Source organism: Nyctibius grandis, chromosome 5 (assembly GCF_013368605.1).
Source record: "Nyctibius grandis isolate bNycGra1 chromosome 5, bNycGra1.pri, whole genome shotgun sequence".
Taxonomy (NCBI): domain Eukaryota; kingdom Metazoa; phylum Chordata; class Aves; order Nyctibiiformes; family Nyctibiidae; genus Nyctibius; species Nyctibius grandis.
This window is the reverse complement of record NC_090662.1, coordinates 91460172-91482756: the sequence shown is the minus strand read 5'-3', so window position 1 is coordinate 91482756 and position 22585 is coordinate 91460172. Positions and strand designations below refer to the sequence as shown.

Genomic DNA, 22585 nt, shown 5'->3' with positions numbered 1-22585 from the left:
CAGGGCCTTGGGTGCACCAACAGGTCTTAATGGCCCTGACCAGTTTGCAAAACAGGGATAACAGCTAAGGTTGTGTGTCAAACTTTATAGTACAGCCTGAATTGTGGGCTATTTGTCCTTCAGTTCTGCAGTCCTCTCAAAAATAATACTGATCTGCAGGTGAAAGAAAAGGATCAGGCCCCCACATGCCCTTTGCTAAAAGGGTAGTTTGAAAAAATCAGACAGAAAGAAGACTCCATTTAAGCTCAAACCACAAACCCTTCATTTAACATTTGGGGGGACTGCAGTTATAGTGGCATTTTAATAGTTTCAGAAATACATTAGACAGAGTGATTGCCCCCCTCCTGCTAAGAGGAAGACTTTCCACAAGCAGAGACAAGAAATGTGCTGTGCAACAACCTCTGTTGGATGAATCGATGTTTAGCATCTTGACATATACCCTTCAATTTTTGCATTTCCAATATTCATTGTAGGATTAGTAAAACAGACAAGTATTGCTGATGCATGCGCCGTTCTTTAGTTTCTTTCCAGTCATTTTGGTCTGTTGCTAGTTATCTATATGTAAGATAACAGTAACAACAACAAAAAAAGAGGTGATCTATGTTCTGCTTCTTTGCTTACATGTTTGATTCACTCTTTTCAATATTGGCACGTTTGGATGTTTAAGAGCATGCTAACTGTCCAAAGATGTTCAAAGCTTCATGCTTGCAACACAATATAACAACCCAGATGGAAAGCAGTAAAAAGTGTTTGTTAACAAGTAAGAATTACTAGCATTGTTAATGGCAATTCCTTTGTTGTCACATTTTAAATGGAGTCATTTCCTAGCTAACAGTCATTAAACTATGTCGGTTGTCAATGTTGTATAGAGGTATCTGACTTCAAGACAACAGCTAAGCTGTTAGAGATATAAAATATTCCACGTTGATTCTCTTTCCCTTCTTTCTACCTTTCCCACAGTTTTTAAAAAATTTTTTCTTTTAATTTCCTCACGCTTATTTGACCTGCAATCTTCTGTGCACAAGACAAAGTACAGCAAGATGCACCAAACATACCTTCTGCAAGACACAGAGAGTAAACCGAGCTTTATAGAAAATACTAAGCTCAAGACCCCCATTTCATTTAGAAGGAATCACCATCTGGTTCAAAGTGGTTTCTCATTCCTTTCTTCTAGTCACGGATAGAGAGGAGATGGTGCTCTGTTGCACTTGTGTTGACAAGGACTCCCTTTAAAAGCTATGCAGTCATTGATCCAGCTCTATCAGATGTTGCTTCCACAGCCAAGAGTGCACGTGTGTTTCATTGCATCAGTGGCTTTGACATTACATCAGTTACCAAAACATCAAGTGATCTAAACAGCAATTGTTGAGTTGAATCTGCAGTTCTGGGTCCTAGCAAGTTATATTCGCTTCTAATCCTCAAACACACACAGTCCTTTCCTAAGGAAGTCTAGAGTGCTGAATACTGTGAAGAAAAAGCATGATAAAAGGGGGAGAAAATAGAAAAAAGTGCACAGAAGGGTAGATTGCAGTTGGAAAGAATTTCAGTACTGGAGCCTAATGAGTTAACATTCATCACCCAAATTGCAGTAACTGACTGTATGTTGGTCTGTGAATCAGGAGGTACTAGGCTTAAACCACAAATCATTTGTCAGACTAAATCATGGTTTAAGCTACTGTGTTTTACTTGGCAAGAGGGGCAGGTAATTGCTGCATTTGGTCGGTCACCATGCATCAGCTCAAATGTGGTTACTCATTACGCTACAGTACTCCATCACTTTGATTGGATAACTCTGGATACAAAGAAACTGAAAGAAGTGAAGATGTCTATGATACCAGTAAACTAAAGGCCCAGCCTACTCTTCCTTTCTCGCACTGAGCAATACCAATGGAGCGCAATTAGGAGAAGCCACTCTCTCGGACAAACTCAGTCAGCCTCCTGCCCTGAGCCCATTTAAAATTTTGACCAAATGTCTTCATTAAACAACCAGAACATAAGAACAAAAGAAACAATATCCTACTGGACCACAACAGAGGCAGCTGTAGCCTAGCACTGTTTCCAGGAGTAGCAACAAGAGATGGCATTTAGGGTAAGCACATGAGCCTATCGCTTCCTACAGTACCTTCCCCTCATACTTCTCCAGCAGCCATAATTGTTGCACTAGGGAATATCAGAAGATGTTATCCCTGGCTCAGTCCTGTTAGTATCCATGTTCCCCATGAATGTGTCTAATCCCTTTCTGAACCTGCTGATACTGCCCACTTCACAACCTCATGCAGCAACAAGCTCCAGGGGTTCAAATCTCATGTGTAAAGAAGTACTTTCATTTATCTGCTAAACTCTTTGTTTACTAGTTTTGAATGCCACCTGTTTCTTGTATTGCACAATTCGGTGAACAATTCCACGTTCAGTTTATCCAGTGCTTTTCTGATTTTGTAAACTTTGATTGCATCTACACTTTAGCCTTCACCTCTTCAAAGTGAAGCATCCCAGACTTCTAAATTTTTCCTTCTAAGGCAGCTACTCTGTCCCCTGCAGCATTAATTCCCCTTCCTCGTATCATCTCTAATTCACTTCACTACTTCCTTCTTGAGATGCAGCCACTAAAGCTCTATCCAGTATTCAAGATATGGGCACACCAAGGTTTTGTATAGTGACAAAACATGACCTCTGTCTTATTCCCAATACCCTTCCTGGTGATATGGCAATGATGACATATTGTTGGCTTTTTTGAAAATTACTTGTGTTCAGCCAACGATTTCAGAGAATTGCCAGTGATGACTCCAAGACTTTTTACCTGCATTGTGACTCAGTTCAATACTGTATAAAGCAGGTTTAGATTACTTTTACCTAGATGCTTTACTTTGCATTTAAAGCTCTTCTACCATGAATTTGCCTACCCACTCTGTTTTATGAGTCCATTATGTTCCTGGGATGCCCTTTATTCACATGCTTACTGACACCCTCATAGAGTCCAGCAGTTTAGTGAAACAGGATTTCCCTTTAAAGAAACCATAGTGACTTTCCAAAGAGACTGTTCACTCACGCACTCAGTGTCCTATTCTTTGTTGAAGACTACCATCCCAGGTAAGGTGAAAGTCAAAAACATCAGTTTCTAGTTTCCGAGGTCCCATTTAGACCTCAGCTTGTGTACTGCCAATGTGACTTAAATCTACTATTCCTCTGGCACAGTGACCATTTCTGATGGCAGACTGCACACCTCGGCCACCAGTTCCACCATTTCACATCTGAGTTTTTTTCAGACTCTCAGCTGAATGCCATCTGGTGTCTAAACTGTCTATCTTTACCTATTATTTTCTGTAAATTTACAGTAAACTGACTTAGCTCTTCTGATCTGCTGCTACAAAATGCACAAAGTGGCAACCTTCCCAATACCTTCAGCAGCACAGTCCAATACCAAGAACTGAGCCTGGCTCTTAGGGCCTTATCAACACTGAGTGTCTCCTATCCTTTGGGCTCACTGATCCCCTAAACGACCTCCTGTTTTTGATGCAATATCACTTAGTTATCAGCTTAATAATCCTCTGCAGGGTGCTCCTCAAGTTCTTTTTTAGCCGCCTTAATTTTTTGTTTTTTAAAAAAAGGGAACTTGCCAGTTTCATGTGCTTTCTTGTTCTTCTAATTTGGGCAAGTTTTCCCTGCTGAAAATCTAATCTTTTCCCCTGATTGCCTCCTAACTTATGTACCTATGAAAAGGGATTTGCTGGACCAATGTTTTCTTCATGAGTGGTGCCACATATTTAACTGTTGGTTTTGTTTTTGTTTTTTTTTAAATACCTTTGCTTTTTAAAAATATGACCTCCAGGATAGTTGTAGCTTTCTTGCTTTTTGTTTATTTCTGACAACTGGACTTTTCACCTAGCTCTCTTTCTTGAAATAGAACATTCATGCACTTTATTTGGTCTGCTATCTCCAGCCACAATGCTGAACACTGCTATAATGAGGTTGCTACTACTGAGAGCCTTCCGCTCAAACATCCTTAACTAGGTTCTGTGCACGCCCAAAAGCAAAAGTAGAACGGCATAATTTCTAACAGATTGTAAAACTAGGAAGCATAATTTATTGCATCCAAAAATTTTGTCTGTATGTCTCATCCTGACAAAGGCTATATGTGGATAGTTGAAATGTAATACTATGGCTCCCTGTCCTACATTTGCAGCTTCTTTCATCTCACTTAACATCTCCTGATCACTGTCATCATTTTGATTGGTGGGTCATCAGTACAATCTCAGTAACACATCTTCTGTTAGATTCTGGTATTTTCACCCACAAGGATTTTTATTTCCCCATAGTACTATGAAGAGAGGCAATCCCTCCAGTAAATTCAAACAATGAAATGAAACAAAACAGATAAAAGACATCTCATCTTTGTATCAATCTGTCAAATGATTTTCAGTTGCTTCCTATTGTGTCAGGTAGCATTCATCGTGCCATCGCAAGGAAGACCTTTGTCAAAGAAGCATCACTTTTCACACAATTTTCATTAAAAAGAGTAGGACTGTCAGAGAGGTCTTTTGCTTGCTTTTTTCCTTTTTTTTTTTTTTTTTTTTTTTAATAAAAAGGAGTTCACCCAAAATCTAACTACGACTCTAGGAAATAAAAGTATACAGAGTTCCAATCAATTAAGATTATTCTGTGTATACTTGAACCAGTAAAGAACTTAATTTGTTTCATATTTTAAAATCTGACAACAGAAGTACCCTCTGGAGCTATGACATACTTCAGGAATACCCCACCCTCCCGAAAGAGATCAGATAATAATAAGCTTAGTTCTTCTCCAAAGAAGATATCAGTTTCTCAGCAGTGCCCTCTCCCTCAAATACCCCAGTATAAAAATACTACAAAATGTAGAAAAACAGAATTTACATCTCCAACGAACAAAACTCACAACCAGTGACAGCTTCTGAACTATATGTCAAACCAGTCTCCAAGAACATCACAATCATTGGTAACTCTGAAAAACACCTATCTAATCTATTAAACCCTTCATGTCAACTCCAGCTACTTTTGTGTCCAGAAAGAATATAATAGCCTGTTTTCAATACAAACATTATTTTCTCAGGAAATATTTCTTGCAGCTTGGCTGAAAATATCTGGAGGACTAACAGTCTTGTAAGTCCTCTATTTATTGTTTCCCTTACAAAGCCAGCTATTTCCCATTTAGCAGTTTTCACAAAAAAGCTTAACCACATACATGTAGTGACCCCCCCCTTTTTAGACAGCCCAAATCATACCCTTTGCCTCAGTAAACACATCCAAGTTCTTTTTTCCTGCTCTGTGCTCTCACCCACTTTAACACAGTTTTCTTTCCTAATCTGTTACAAGTCTGTAAAAACCATCAACATTTCTCAAAGGGTCGAGATGGTCATCTCTCTGCTATTACCAGTGACACACTTCCTCCTTCAATTTCCATTGCATTAAGCATCCCCCACAACCTGGCTTACTAATCACTAATCAAAGAGTTATTTCCAGAACAAACCACTTACATTCCTTCCTTGTGGCCTGACAAGCCCGAGTCTGTATAGTCAGACTCCTTTTATTTTATTTTTTTTAAAAGCACACTTATTTAGCAGAGATGACCACTTCCAAATGATAATGAGCAGTTATCTAGAAGGCAGAAACAACTTTGTTTCTTCACCTGGCTGAGTGCCCTGCTCCTCCCTCTTTACAGACAAATAGCTTCTTAATTGTTCACTTGTGCGGCCATTTGACGTTATTAAACTCAGATCACAATTTACACTTGGATCATCTCTGGGGTGTTATATGCTGAAGTACAACCTCAGGACTTCTCCCTGCAGATCTATTACTTTGTCCTTGATCCTAGCTATTCCCTACCGAGTTATTGCTGCTATTCCCTGGACACAGCCACAGTTGATGATATATATATGGAAAACCAATAGCTACTTTTAGTCCAAGTAATTCTAGATGACTTTTCATGCTGAGACATACAGCTGAGGAGGACAGCAAGCAATGAGATTCAAGAACAATAACAGAAGGAAAGGCATGGATGCTGTGAGCAGATCTGAAAGCAGGCAAGTCAGCAATACTGGAACTCAGCTTTCTGAGGCTTATTATACAAAGTTGTGTGTTGGCAGCTGAAGTGGCTTCCTGCAAAAAGAGATGCAGTGTTTCATTTTCAAGAAGGATCTCCTCAAGTTGCAACCTATAGCCCTTCCCTGTAAGGGACTGCAAACTTGCTGCGTATCTGTTATGTGGAAACAGCTTCCCCTCAGCAGTGTAACCTCTTTAAGGGCTACATTTCAAATGGGCAATAAATTTCACAGATTTTATTTTGACAGCGTAGAGGACAAACAAACAGGTCTGGGGAGGTAATTTGGATAGCTGTGTACTAAAAGAAAACTGAACAGAGGAGGGAAAGTGTCCTAAACTTCAAAAGAAATGAAACCTTTTTTTTTAGGATTTTTGTCTTTTCTAGAAGTACCAGTTAGTGCTTCTAAAAAATTCAAGAGGCCTTTTAGAAGAAAGTGCTGCTCACATTTATTTTTCTTGAGTAAGAGGTAAGATTTTATTAATGCCTAAAGTTGTAAGCAGTATGTTCAAGATACTTTGTAAGGCTCAGAGGTGACCTTATTGCAGTCTACAACTACCTGAAAGGAGGTTGTAGCAGAGTGGGAGTCGGCCTCTTCTCCCGGGCAACTAGTGATAGGACAAGAGGACACAGCCTCAAGCTTCGCCAGGGGAGGTTCAGGTTAGACATTAGGAAGAATTTCTTCTCAGAAAGGGTAGTTAGACATTGGAAGGGGCTGCCCAGGGAGGTGGTGGAGTCACCATCTCTGGATGTGTTTAAGAAAAGACTGGACATGGCACTTAGTGCCATGGTCTAGTTGACATGGTGGTGTCAGGGCAATGGTTGGACTCGATGATCCCAGAGGTCTCTTCCAGCCTCATTGATTCTGTGATTCTGTGATTATACAACTAGAGAGAGTAACGGGGCCATAAACAAGACAAAATAGACTGCTCTTGAATCAAACACACACAGCAACAGAACACCCAGTGAGATACTTTTATGACAGAAAATTTGACATGGTATCCCAAATTCCTGTTCAAAGAAGTAATTCAAGTGTGACTGGAGTAAGTTCATGGTTACAAAGGCAACATCTGATTTAAAGAACATGTTAAGCAATGTATTGATTTGGGGGGTGGTTATCTAGCTATCACTGGTAAATCTATCAGTATTTACAGCTTCCACTATTACCTTTGAACATTTTAATAACTTATCCTTATTTATATTTGGCTACAACTTACAGAAATAAGATCTGTCTCTCCTTTCTGAAGAGCCTGACCAAGAATAACCCTACTGGAATCAGGTTATACTGGTTATAAACTCAGATACAGCACAGTAATTTGGCTGAGGCTCCCTTTTCCTTCCCTTTATTCATTATGAAATTAACTTATTCAAAAACATTCTCCTAGTCTAACCTACAATACTGTTTGAGTAATTAGTTTGGTGTGTCCAGAAGACTGGTGGAGAGAAGAACATATAACAGCTACATAATAGTATGAAATAAAACAGGTAAATTGAGGAAGAAAGAAAAAAAAAAAATCTTACTGAACCATGACTTTTCTTCCCACTGAGCTCTAGTTATGTCTAGCCCAGTCCTATGGGGGAGAAAACAGAGGGATGAGAGAAGCAGAATAATTTTCTAAATTAAATAGTCACATACTTCCTCTTATGACAGGAAGTTTTCAATGGACCATGCTAAATTAATGTACTTTAATTAATTTATAAGCTATGATGCAATGGAAGTGTTTAAGCCCCTCTGAAAACTGGACAAGAAGTAGCATGAATCCATTCAAACTCTGCCCACAAAACAAAGCAGCTGGATATTTCTGGAAAATAATAGCAGTGAAACAGTTAGTGCACACATTTAAATTGTCATATTTTGGCTTTTGGAGTTAAGGCTAGGACAAATTGGCAAATTCCCACCTCCCAGAGTTACTGCTTCAATTTGCTTGCACACTGCAAGAATACTACAGCTGATTATACTCAGAAAATAAATCATCCCATCCAGAAGGCTGAAAACTGCAATTTTCCACCCCGAAACTGAACGTTACATTGTCCAGAAACTCACAGGACTCCTCAGAGAAGCGTTAGTGCAGCGTATCAACCACTGCCTGCTGAATCAACTCTGACGGAATTTTAGTTTCTCTTGGGACATTTAGCATGTGTCTACTAGGATAGGTAGGTGGACAGGAAGAACAGTCTGAGACCACATAAAAGCAACAGCAGTTTCTAAAATTGTTTTGACTGTGAAGCAGATGAGACACAAGATGGTTATGGGTAAGAACTGAAATGTGTATTGTACCCACCAGGAATCAGAGAAAATGGGTTATACCATATAAGCTTACCATGTGTGCAGATTGCTTACTGTCTTCTTATTTCCTCCCCCCGTAGTCCTTTTTGTTTTTAATAAAACATTCTAAGTTTTATGAAAGACGACTGTTACAGCTTTTATCCGTTATGGTACAATTCAAGGAATATATTTGTTCTTTCTTCTAGTATTCTCAGGATATGTTGTATAAGTCATTATTCTGTTACTTCTCTTTTATGCCTGGTAGGCAAAGGCAGCCACTTAAAGCATATCTTGACATTATTTTCTCTAAGAGCAAAGAGGGTTTCATACATCCTGCAGCTGTGTTCCACATAAAAACGCATAATTTTGAAATATGCATTATTATTTTTATTCTTACAGAAATTGTCACTCTTCTATGACTTGTCTTCCTACTTAAGAAAATATAATTAAACAAGCTGTAATGAAAGAGCTTCTCTCACTGGGAGGCCATTCTAGTGTCCCAACATATTCTACAACTATGTTTTCCTAGATACTCTGACTAAACGTGCTTTTTTATAACCCTTCACAGACAATGTGGTTCCAAACACTACCCTAAATAATCATCGTCCTTCTTGCTGCTAAATATTTTCAATTTATCATCACTTGTTCTTTGTAGCCACTACTTCCCTAAGCTGGAGTTCAAGTTTGTATATGTTAATGTGTGAGAGGTATTTGGTGAACTGTTATGTATGGAGCCCAAATATACACCCAGTCATTAACTTTCTGTTTATATATGTTATAAAAAACCTATAATTTACAAATGGTAGATTCTGAAGCATACAAAACCAATTTTTGTCAAACTAGCACTTTCCCTTTATAGGTAACTTAGCTGTATACCTGATGCATAAGAGCAGAGGCCATATACCCTCTAAGGAATACAATAAAAATCAGACTATGCAAAATTCCTCTCACTTTTATTTCATTTTACTAGCAAGGCAAGGACATCACTGAAATCAGTTCTGGGACTCCAAGACAACTTCACCTGTATCCTTATCATAGCAGCACCTTTTGGATCTAGTGTAAACATGAGAGGTATCTGTTCTCAACACACTTTTTCCCAGCAGTCAATCTGTGATTAATATTGTTCAGATTTTTGTCTCCTGCTTGTATTGGAAAGGAAGATAAAATGTGGGAAAACTCTGGAGGCAGGTATTTCAGATAGCTCTGGATTAGAGATTTGATCTGCATAAACCCTGCTGTAAATAAAAGCCTACTGACAGTGAAACCCTTACCAAATGTACAGGCCTTTCGAGAAACAAAGTATCAATATTTTTTACACATATGGCAAACATATTCCTGAGAAGCAACAGAAGCAGCCACAGAAAGAAAGTACAGAAACAGCAAGCCAAACAAAAAAACAAAAAAATCCCCCTCTTCAGCAATTCTAGACCATTCTTGCCAGGTTAATCCAGAGAAAGTAAGAGGACACAGCAGCATTTACAACAGCGACTGCATGAGCAATTTCCTTAGTGGGGCTTACCATTACTAGCATACTTTTACAGTGCAAGAATTTCATCCTGCTATTACCGCCACAGAACTAGGGTGCTATCAGTCATTAGTTGTAGCTGGTTTTGGTGATTAAACCCAAAAGTTCTTATTTCATAATAATTTCATCGCATGATGTTTGTTTAAAAATGAACAGAAGTGTTAATCAGAAGCAACTGCAGTAGCGCTTCTGTGATCTATAGATTTGGTAATTTTCAAGACAGAACCCAAAACACAGCAATAATGGCAGCATGTTAATCTACCGAGAACTCTCTCATTTTTCAGTTTGATCTGGTATTGAAAAGAGAAAGCCACTTTGCCCATAACCAAATACCGATACCAGTTCTCTATTTGCAGCTGGATTTTCACTGCTTTCCTGATGACCTCTGGAAGTACAACCTACTTCAGTATACAATTGGTTTTCATCACTTCTCTTTACACCTCAGCCAAATGTTTGTAAACAAAATTGTGTTTTTTCTGACCACCCTTGGAGACTGCTACAGTGGCTGAAAAGGAGAGGCCAGCTTCTTTTTTTGAAAACTGAGCAATTACCAATCCAAAAATCAAGGAATAAACTTTCTTGATCAGCAATAGCCGCAATCCATCTTACACCTTTGTTTTTAGGAACAATCATCTCAATATTATGACATTCCATAACATACTATTTCATTATCATACTAAAACAATAATCACATTAGCAAGGTTCCTGTCTCCTTTCCTAGCATCAAGAGCTATACACAGATATTCCTTTTAATTGCTTCCAGAGAAACATCTGGGCCTGCCAATGCAATTGTAACAGACCGTAGTGCATCTCTGGGTACACCTGACCACTACATGCAGCTTAAATAGACTTGTTCTTGGGAAGTCAACAAACCACTTCAGCCTGAACCATTACTGAAACAGTCTGGATTCACAAACAACTGTAATAGTCCTTTTCTTCAGCCTGCAGTGTGAAAATGAGCTTTCAAAAATGTGCTAGAATCAGCCACTTCTGAAAGCTGTATTGATACACGTGTGGTAAGTATTAGTAAGAATATGGTTCAAAGCATCAGACACTGCCCACAGAAAGCGATTACTTAATGGTTTAGACAACCATTAGATCTGGATGGATAAAGACACCCAGAAAAATTAAGATAAAAGGTAGTCTATTTAACAGAGGCCAGCCTAACCACCATAACATAAATGAGACTCATCTTTGGCGGAAACTTTTGTTTGATAAAGCTGAACATTTCTGAAGCGTAGCTACCTAAAGTTTTCACTGGTTGTTGACTGTATTGGTTCTGTAGAAGCATCACTTATAGTTCTGTCCTCCCATCATTTCCTGAGTCTGGTACTTTCTCTTTGGGGACTCAAAGACTCAATCGCTGCATTATTATATTGTGAAAGATACAACACGCTTTCTGTGGCTGACTGCAATGTTAAGATCCTCACTGATAATCTGCTGGCTTCAAGGGAAGTCTATGTGTTGGCTTTAGCAAGACCTGGTACAGCAGCAGTTTAGCTTTTAGAAAAGCAACACTGGAACAGATCAAATACCCATCCCTGACAGCAACCAACAGAAAAGAGCGTAAGTACAGAAAAGCACAGACACTATCGCACTGTGGTTGCAGCACTTCCTGCAGAGGTGGCACCTCAGGTATATAACAGTCCCCATCAGACTTTTTCAGATTAATTTGTCAAGCCCTTTTCTGAATTCATACACATTTCAGCGTGCACTGTCTCCTGTGCCAAGGAGTTCTGTAGCCTAATTGTTGACTTCATGAAACGCAGCATTGTTTCACTCATGCTGAATCTACCAGGTGTTAACTTACTTTGATACCTGTTAGTTCATGTCCTTCAGTGGATAAAACAGTTGTTCCCTATCTATTTTCTCCATTTCACTTGCAGTTTTATGAACCTTTACTTTATTCCTCTTTAACCATAACCTGCAAATCATCTCCCTTCTAGGCTGAAGAGTCCTCCCTGTGTATCTAGTCACTGATCCTGTGTTGTAACTAACTGAATTGTTCAGTTGCTTGAAAACAACAAAAAACAAAACTCCAGACTGGTTTTTACTGCATCACTGGCTTGTAACTCACCTTGAGATTATTCCAGTTAATGTCAGCCTCAATGTGAATGAAGTTAAGTCAGAGTAGAGCCAAATTAAAACCCAAGCTGGTAACTTATTCAAAAGGATAAACAGATTTGAACAAAGGAGGAATTAATTTAAACCTACCTCCACCAGAATTCTGAGCTAATCTGTTTAGATTGTTTTTTTAATACAGAGGAAAAGTGAAGCAGGAAGTGTATCTGTCTTCATCATTTCAATATCCACCAGGGATATGGAGCTATGATTGTCATTTGCAGTTTGACAACCACAGGAAACCCTGCCTGTAAAGAACCATGTTCAAAGGAGGAATGTAATACCATGATTTCACCTGTCACTGATAAAATTCAGTCCCTGTGCACATCACCTTTGCAGTTCTGTTACAAGTTGGACATCTTCACAAGAGCAGAAGCTATGACACATCTACCTCTGTGGGAAATTACAGAAGCTTGCCAGTTTAGAGTCAGTAACAGGAAGTTAGTCAGGCAAGAAACTAAGTTGTGTTGCAGGAAATTGCAGCATGCAATAGACTAGGCTGACACATACCAAGCAGGAAGGTAAACCCAGTACCCCTCCGGGTGGTCAAGAGAAAAAGCAAATATTTCACATACGAATTATCAGATCAGGTGGGAAAAGGTGCATATGAAAAGGAGGTTATAGCAAAGGAGGGGAAAAAAAACCCAGAGAAGACCTAACTCCCTGGTGATAACGATGGAACTGACACAAAACTTACCATGCCAAGCACCTGTTGCAGATGTTGTGCAGCTGGCAGATAAAGTGGTAAGTGCTGATACAAAACCATAGAAACACATTTTACTTGCCCTTATGGTTGCACGGACTATGTTTATGCATTTATGAGTTAAACTTTTGTGACTAAAGTGAGACTTACAGAGCTAAATGAATGCACTCCTAACAGGTCTTTTCAGTATTTTACTCATAACTTATAAAATCATAGAATGGTTTCAGTTGGAAGGGACCTTAAAAATCATCTAGTTCCAACCCCCCTGCCACAGGCAGGGACACCTTTCCACTAGACCAGGCTGCTCAAAGCCCCATCCAACCTGGCCTTGAACGCAGTGATGGGGTATCCACAACTTCTCTGGGCAACCTGTTCCAGTGTCTCACTACCCTCATAGTAAAGAATTTCTTCCTAATATCTAATCTAAATCCACCCTCTTTCAGTTTAAAACCATCCCCCCTCGTCCTGTCACTACTTGCCCTTGTAAAAAGTCCCTCTCCATCTTTCCTGTAGGCTCCCTTCAGGTACTAGAAGGCTGCTATAAGGTCCTCCCGGAGCCTTCTCTTCTCCAGGCTGAAAAGCCCCAACTCTCTCAGCCTGTCTTCATAGGAGAGGTGCTCCAGCCCTCTGATCATCTTCATGGCCCTCCTCTGGACTTGTTCCAACACCTCCATGTCCTTCTTATGTTGGGGCCCCAGAGCTGGATGCCCACCTGGGTCACCCCACCTCGACTACTTGCACAAACTCTTAGCTCCACTTGGGAAATTTAAGATGTACTTATCCCTAAATGGACTTCTCAATCATGATTGCAGCCAATTCAAAACAGCCGCAAGGGATAAGTCTGAAATCCAACATCGCTAACATTTTCTAGGACCACCGACACAATGATGACAAAGAGTTCAGTAATGCTATGCTCATTCATTAACGTGTGGAAAGCTACTTAATGAGAAACAAATCTAATGTAACAGGAGCACTAACCAGTGACTGTCGGAACAGGAAACACTTCTGTGGGTCAATACCACAGGCAAGGATGGCAGCAGTGGTGTCCAGTATGTTCTGGCGCAGGACAGCTGGTTCCGTGGGCATGGTGAGAGAGTGCATGTCCATAATGCTATATAGCACTGAGCTGCACTCTTCCTGCAGATGCACCCAGTTCTGAATGGCTCCAAGGTAATTACCCAGATGAGGCGTCCCAGTTGGCTGGATACCAGAGAAAATTCGATCCACGATCATATTCTGTTACAAAGCATTGGTAAAATTAACACATGCATTTTTCTGACAGATTCTTTTGTATTTTAAAATCATTAATAAAGCCCCACTTATGCCTGTCTCTTTTCTCCTCCTGTCAGTGTATTAATATATAAATTACCTCAGGATTGACTAAAAATGATTGCAGTAAGTCAGTGAAAATACTGTATCTTACTGCAGAGAGACTGACAACTAGCGTGACTTGAAGCTGTCAGACTGCATATGCAAACAAACATAGCTGTAAACAAGAGGAGTGAAAACTAGGTCTCAGAAACCAAGTGGTAGATTCTTTCATCCTTTTTTGCTCTGAAGCTGTATGTATCTCTTATGATACAGAAGCTTAGGATCACAGCGCAGAGAAATTAAAACATTTTCGTTGTAAACATATTCAATATCCCAGTAGATCGCCGTCTTAACTCCCATGAACATTGAAGTCTTATTTTCATAGCTGCAAAGAACATTTTGAGCGGTTCCTGAAAGAAACCTAGTCCTTGACCCGAAGGTCAAAGAATAATGAAAGAGATTATCAAAGTTCTGAAACTCCCCATCTTGGCAGCAGTAGAGTTTCTAAAAGGGTTCTACAAAGAAATACAGCTCAAGATCACACCTGGAATACTGCAGATGCACGAGTACCAGTAAAATGTCAACATCTGAAGACAGTTCACAGAGAAGCAGCAAAAAATGATTAAGAAGCTGAGGTTGTGAGCAAAGACTAAAAAGATTTAAAAATGTATAGCTTGGCTAAGTGACAGTTACTATCTTGGAAAGTTTGTTTTCCCGCATCCCAGCCCTCCATCGGACCATTTTCTCAGAGCCCCAGGCTGTCAGCATATGATCAATTACCTCCCCGACCTTTCCAAAGAATTCCACCATATTCAAAAGTAACTCAGCAATGTTTTATGTGAAAATGCTTGTTACATGCCAAGTTGTAAGAGCATGCAAGACTGCTTGACTTCTAAATGAGGGTCCCACCAACCTCAGCAGGGAGTCCCAGTCACAACGTTGCACAATACAAACCCTCAGACTCTGTTGTGTGGCAGGAACATCAACTTCATTATGCCTCTGGCTGCAAGATTTTTGTCCTGCTAAATTTTATAAGCAACATCTATAACAAAGTAGAATTTATTTATTGATGTAGTCTGTTTTCATTTCTGTGAATCTCTTACAAATGTATGGGGGAGGAAAAAAAAATAAAGTCATACAACTATGAAAGCACACAAAATGGCAGCAAAAGTCAAGGCCAAGTACCATTATTTTTAACTAAAGGACTTCAAATTGACTTAATTCATTTTGACTGAGACTCAAGAAAAATTAATGAGAAAGTGTTTCCAAGTGGCATACAACTTTTTTTTTTTTTTAACATGATCTATAGTTCAGAAAAGCCTAGCCCATTTCCTTCAAAATTCGCTGAAAAATTCTCTTTGCTTTCAAAGTAAGCCTGTTTTTCAGATCAAGATAATTTTCTTATCCAATATTTAAGTGTTCGCGCTGACAGGTAAGAACAGGTTTGGGCCAGCAGCCATGCTAATTTCACCTGCTCATATAAATGCCTACACATATAAGTCTGGGTGGTAACCCCCTTACCCCATCCCAAATATATTCTTGACTTCTAGTAAATTCTTGAGTCAGTTTCTAAGTGCTCTTGGAAAACCTCCAGCACAGGAGCTGCAAGGTAGTCACTACAACAAAAAGCACACCATTTCCTCCAACAGTAATTCTAACTTCCAGTTCTTGTGTTCCAGTCCTTGACCACCCATGCCTCTTTTGTGCATTCTACAAAAATGGAATAATGCTACTCAATTCCTTCTTTGCCATTTGATCCCTTGTTTTCCTAGTAACCTACATCAGAGCATTTATCGCCACTCACAGAACCCCCTCGCCTCCCACTGAGCTACTACCTGGCCCAAGGACTGCAGCCAGCTTCTTGTTAGCAGTGACAAGGGCCAGGTGCTCACCTAGAGAAGGAAGCATAGAGCAGCCCAACACACATAAATTAAATGAACTCTTGTAGAAATTCGGGATTCACTAGGCTTCATAGCCACACTTCTATTACTAAGGGCATAGAGCAGTTGCTACGCAATGCGACAGCTACTTTACAGGCATAACATTTGTCTTTTGCTTCTCATGTTCCTGCTCTTCACCAAAAGAATAAGAACTCAAGAAGAAAACAAGGCTATAAATAGATGGTCACTAAGATGTTGTTCTGCCCCTACAGGGATCCCTGTGTCAGAGCACATTTCCTCTTATCTCCCTGTCTCCCCTCACTCAGTTCAAATCCTGATGCTCCTTTCCACAATTATTTCTCCCCACAGTGCTGCCTGCTTTCCAGTGCCCATTTATATGCCTGTTTAACCACACTCTTCCACACAGGCTACACAGCCCTACTCTCCATTTTCTTATCAGTTTCATCTGTCCTTCGTTCCTGTATTCTTTTCTTCCTCCACTTGTGCTTTCCACCCCCTGCTCCCTACAAGAGCTCTTGCACAGTATATCAAGATAGTAAGGAGGCACAAAGAATGCCATATGGTAAGGAAGCTATTACTGCCTTAACTCCAGTGACTTTCCTACCTGCACTGTTAGAATAGCTAAGAAACTTCATAATGTTCTAGAAATCCACTATGGATGTGCATCAAATAAAGTATGTTAGGATGACCATGTTAAAGCATGGTGCAGAAACTTGCACAACTTTCAACTGCAGTCTAGCCAAAGACAGCATCATCTGAAATGTCTCCTGATGTTATTGCTTCTTTTCCCTGGGACCCTGAAGCTAGAGCTACTTCAGTGCAGAAACAGCTCTACCCCTTGGGGTAACTGTCTGTTGTGTCAGAAAGCGTGAATCTCTGCGCAGTCAGCACAGATCAGCTCACATGCCAATACCTTGACCCAAAAAGAGATCGCACCCTGAGCCTGTGGAGAACAGTTTTGTCTACAAACCTTGTCAGTCCCCAAGTCACACAGACTCCATTCCCTTGCAGCTGCAGTCCCTGCTTCGTACGCTTCCCATGACATGTTTCCGGATCATTGCCCAGTTTGTAGATTATGTCACTATGAACATATTGGATGTATTGGCAAAATTATGTCCCCTAATTTGAGCATAAGATACTCAAATAGATAATACAAATGCAATAGTAACATTTAAATAGGCAGTTTGAGAAAGTTTTTCACCAAGAAAATACAAGACATCAGTGTCTCAACATAAACTGTATATTCAAAGTCTGTACTAACTCCAAATATTTGAAGGGTAACAATGAGCTAATTAAAGATTAGTTTATTGTAATACTACATAAGTTAGCATATGGTGACACACTACATGTTGGAAGGAAAACACCCAAGTACAATGTAAAATGGTCACAGTTTCACATAAAGAGAGAACAAAGTTCTCTGTCTATCCAGTAAAGAGAATACCTGTGAAAGCAAGCATGGCATCTTTAACGGTGCTTGTATGTTCAAATGGTAAACAAGTACTTATAAAAGGTTTGTTCAGTGTATGGGCAATAAATATCAAGTTAAACATGAGAAACAAACAGTAGCAGTATTATACTGAGTCTAAGCTCAGCAATTACTTAACCTGAAGTATGGAATTTGCAGAAACAAGTAAATCCAATAATGAAAACTGAGCTAGGCTGGACCTGGGTAAAGCAGTCGCTAGCAAATACATTACAAAGAACAAACCCACACTGGCTCCCAGCTGAGGGACCAGTTGACTAGAGGTCTTTCATCTTTAACTCCTTTGACTCCATTTAACAACATAAAGCATGAGATGTTACAGCAAATACGGTGGTATGAAATATTCCATTGTGTTAGCAGAAGTCTATATTAAAAAAAGCCCACACAAAACAACCTTAAATGAATCTTGGATTTCTAGCACTAAAAATATACAGAGAACATTGCTCCTTTGGAGAGAGTTTATGTTCCCTGTTTGTTCACTCCGTGAGAAGCAGCGGGCAGCATAGCAGCGTGGCAGGGGAGTTCTGCCTGGCACCATGAAATCATGGGGCTGGAATGCACTTCAATGGAGCTGTTAGGTCAGGGGATGGGAGCTGTGTGCTCGAAAGTACTGGAGTTGGAAAAGGATAAAAACAAAAGGAGTGAAGACTTCCCAATGGAGCACAGCGAAAGCCACAAGACATGCAGCTCCAGCCCACAGGCACTCACTCATTCAGACATCTGTAGTAAGCACAGTGTGAGCCTGCTGTTCGTATGTTTAACTCTGTGTGGTGTGTGCACCTACACCAGTAGTGCTGCATGTTAATCTTGACTCCTGTTAAGAGCATAGTATCTGACAGATGTTTTATCATTTATTATTTGTTTTATCTCAATAAGACTTCTGCATGGCAATTCTAACCACCACAGTGCATTTCTCAGCAGCATTTCTAAATGACGTGGCCCAAATCCACTTAAGATTCAGGTGTTCTCTTACCTAACCTGCTTTTTCATGATGAGATGAACAACTGCTGCTCCTTATACTGAAAAACTGTCAACATCCAAATGCTCTCAAATAATCAGGAATAAGAGTTACATTCTTGTCCCAGAGCAGGATGGCTAAAGTCTGGCCCTGACACCCTGCAGTATGGCCACATCCATTTTCAATGCAAAAGAGTATACTGGAAAATACGGTAGCTTCCAAAATCCAATGCTGCTCTCTTGGACCTAAGCAGAACTTTTCTCAGTATGTCACACTCGTAGTAAGGAGAGCTACGGTTGTCAAGGCCTCAATTCAGCAGTCAAAAACACATTCATTCCCTGCTCAAGACAAATGTGTCAGAACTGGAGAACACACCCATGTGGCTAGAGTTGAAATCCTATTTGCATGTCTTTCGAAGACCATTACAAACAGCTTTAGTTTTAAAGCAAAGAGGGTGTTAACAGCATGCTTGTCTAATCAAAATAATTTAATGAAGAATATTAGTAATGTCAACTTGATGCTGTTCAGTTACATAGGGAAATGTACGTGTAATACACAACTTTCTCATGTTATTAATGACATGGGCAGACTGACTTGAAGACCGCTGAATCTTTAAAAGAAACATGCAAACTGCCTAAAATTTACACTCACAACAATCTACCGAAGCAAAAATTCTTCAAAGAAGGGGGGACTCAAAAATACAACTACCTTAGATTGAGTTTCAGTTTGTTTTTCACCCTTAGTAGGCCAAACTATATTCAATCATTAAGCATGGTCAGCCATTCTGCATCAGAAAACACCACCTTTCACTATTCATAGGAAATCTGGAGAAGGAGGACAATCAATTTTAGGGGTTAAAATGTACACCGCAGAAAGCAGACACAGGACTCTCTTGTCTGTTAAAGAGCACACAGAGAAGCTTCCAAGCTCTTCAGCAGCCCAGCAGCACTAAACTCTAAAAGCAGCTATGCAGTTCTTTGGATGCTGGTAGCTGTACATCTTGCATTTCTAGTTGTGTTTAAAAGCTTTTTGCAACCTCCAGAACAGGATGCCATATGCTCCTTAAACTGTCTGCAGCTGTAGAAAAAAGTTTCACAACAAAGTTTTTCTGTTTCATCCTATGACTTTCAGCTGACTCAAATTTACTTTGTTAATACCCTCTCATTCAGACATCTGTACAATTTGAGTACGTATTACTCTGAGAGAAATATATATAATAATTAATATCTAAACAATACAACACCTACAAGACATCTTCAAAAAAGCTAAGGATCTACACAGGCAAAACATTTACAAGCTTAAAGAAATTAAAATATTAATAGTTACTTCAGAAAAATCTGTAAAAACATGTGTTTCTTAAAACTTAAACATTAGAGAGTCTGGAAAGTAACAGTTCAAGATTCCTTTAAAAACAAGCATGGAAGTGTACAGCTAACCATAATCTAGAATTGTTTTTCCAAACTAAAAATCAGGTGGAAAGCAAAAGATAACTCCATTTCTGAAAGCATTTCATTGTATCACTGACCATGAAGTTACAGGGCTCCTTCCATGAGCTCAGTACCACATCTGCAACATTTAAAATGGTAAGACTCCCTCTGTTTATTAGTATAAGAAGCCACCTCTGCCTCCTTTAAAATCATAGCAAGGTACCCTTTTTCATTTTATTTTTATTTTTTAAAGATTTTTAAGACTTCACCAGGAAGATTTTGTTGTTGCTGTTGTTTTTAAATTGATCAGGGTAAGTGCCAGGCAAACTCAAGCATGAAACTCTCATCATACTGAAACACAAACCATGGATACAAAATACAGCCGTTTGGTGAGGTAACTAGTGATTTGGGAAGCCTCAAATTGTGTTCATCGAAAAGAAGAAACCAATTCAAGTCTCTGAAAGTGCTGAGAATCCACACTGAAAAGATCCATGCCGATCAAAACATCCTATGTCACTAGCCAATTCTTAGTATTCTGACTATACCTTTCATGTTTGATGAATTCTGTGAGGGTTGAATACAAGTATTTACCTGTTGAATACATGTATTTGCCTGGCACGGTCAACAGAAAACTGCTTCTCATATATGTAGTAAAATCAGTCATAATACAGTTCCTCTACTTCACAAAGGAGTTACACAAAAAAGCATTCACAGGACTTAAGTTTTCAGAGCCTCTGTTCTTTATAACTTCACATAAATATTGCCATCAAACACTTGAAATGACAGCAGACAAGCTAACAATTATAAGGAAACCTTATGCCTTATAAACACGTTATCTCTTTGTGGGTTTTAAAAACAGAAAAAGCTAGTACCCAGTCAAGGAGGTAGGAAAAAGCTACCAATAGACAGACAGTTCTCAGGACTGCATAGGAAAACACTTATACAATTACATAAAAGTGTACATACAAGTTGGGCTGGTTAGAGTCTGTTTTAGTCCTACTATTTAACACAACAGACCACAAGATGACGACATTAATCCTGCCCTAGAAGTACAGAGGCAGTACATCTCAGCTTCTCAATCACCCAGTGATGGGGGAGATGGACACTTATATTTTCAAGACCCCCACTAGCCAGATATACAGGTATAAAAATCAACTCTCAAAGAGTCTTTTGCTAATTGTATTCTTTGAGTAACTGAAGGTAAGGACAAGGCTTCAGACTAATTAATTTCTTTGCACTTTGTTCATAAAGCTATTCGAGCAAGCTAACTGATGGGAGATAGGCTTATGCCTCTATCTATAATACATCTAATAAATATTTTCATCTACACATTAAATAAAGACTTGCTCACAAGCTCACCCTTGGGCTGAAACACAAGCAAGAGATTTCAGACCTAAAAAAAACCACTGTTACAGAAAATTATGACAGTATTACAATAGCAGCAGTACAATAGCAGCTGCAACAGAAATCACCCTGCAACCCACATTGGTAGTTACTGCTCACATGCTATAGCATTTAACCGCTCCGCTTTATTTTAAAAGCTATTTAGTCGGGGCAGAACAGGTGAAGAGCTGAGCGAGATCTGCAGCATCAGAGCTAATTCTAAACACAGGTGGTGTGTACAACGGAGAGAGCAGGAAGTTGAGAGGGGAATCACTGCTGACATCTACGACAAGAAAGATTGATGGCTTCCCTCTCTAGTTTTCCCCACTGTGTAGGCACGCAGGGGGTGGGGGAAAGGGACGGAGAAGCTGCTGTGCTGGCGACATAACACACCACACAGCCTCCACAGCACCAGCGCTGATTAATGAGACTGGAATGACTCAGGAAACAGCAAAGGATCATTCACAGACTTTGCTCTTCTTGTTAGAATTTTATCTGTGGCGGTTCATTTAGCCCTAGTTGTCCCAAACTGAAGCAAGTTCAAATTCGCCAAAGGAAAAGAAAACGTGAAAGTCAAAGAGAAGAAAGAGCAGCACTAAGCAAACACAGACATGAGTAAAACACACAAATTGGAAAATTTGAAATTTCAAACATGAAGATCCTCCCAACAGGCATCAAAAAGGGAAGAAAAAAAACCCAAAACCAAAAACTTGCCTCAGCCTCTGAGACAAAAGAAATTCTTTGGCTGACAGAAGTCCCCAACTACTGCATCTTTTGCATCTGTCTATGACTTTTTTTTTCCCCTCATTAATACTTTGCAACTTCAAAGCTCTTGTTGCTAAAATGATATGCTGCTCTGTTAATCTTGGCTTAACAAAACCTGTCTTCAGACAGCTGTTAAGCAGCAAAATGAAGGGAAACCAGAGGAGTCAGATTTTACTAGCTAAAGCATAAATTTTAAAGCCTAATTGGGACAATTTAAGTGTTAATGTTATTAGAGATAGAAAAAAAACTGAAGGAAAAGGGAAACTTAGAAGCAGTGTATGTACTACAGACTTCATTTATTGCTTTTTAAGCAATTACTTCTCTGCAAATTTGCTGTAGAAACCTTTAAAACATGTTTATCTTGATCTGTTAATTCATAACATAAAAATTCATCTGGTACAGATGCTATTTCATCCTACTTAATTCTTAAAATTAGGGATTAAAGAGCTAACATTAAATTAGAAAGAAACATACTTAGACCAGAGCAAGTTTCCAGATAAATAGCTTCTGAGAAAGGATTAACTCGTTGCTCAGAAACTGAACTAAATTAAGATTTAAACAGCACTGCCTGGTACCCCTTTCTTGAATGTCAAATGCATTTATATTTAAACTTAATTAAGATTTTAATATTTATATTTAAAATGAGAAACACATTTAAACGAGGAACATTTA

At 39.3% G+C, this 22585-nt stretch overlaps 1 protein-coding gene across 2 annotated transcripts in view; it reads right to left on the bottom strand.

The window, feature by feature from the left end:
- The window catches only part of WARS2 (tryptophanyl tRNA synthetase 2, mitochondrial), a 46014-nt gene that overhangs the window by 8798 nt on the left and 14631 nt on the right, over positions 1-22585 (bottom strand). The window contains exon 2 of one of the 2 annotated variants that reach the window (XM_068401605.1): positions 13664-13921. The exons of the other annotated variant lie outside the window; for it this stretch is intronic. Coding sequence (XP_068257706.1) covers positions 13664-13921 — 258 coding nt within the window. The remainder of the gene's footprint in view (positions 1-13663; positions 13922-22585) is intronic. 2 annotated transcript variants of the gene reach the window in all.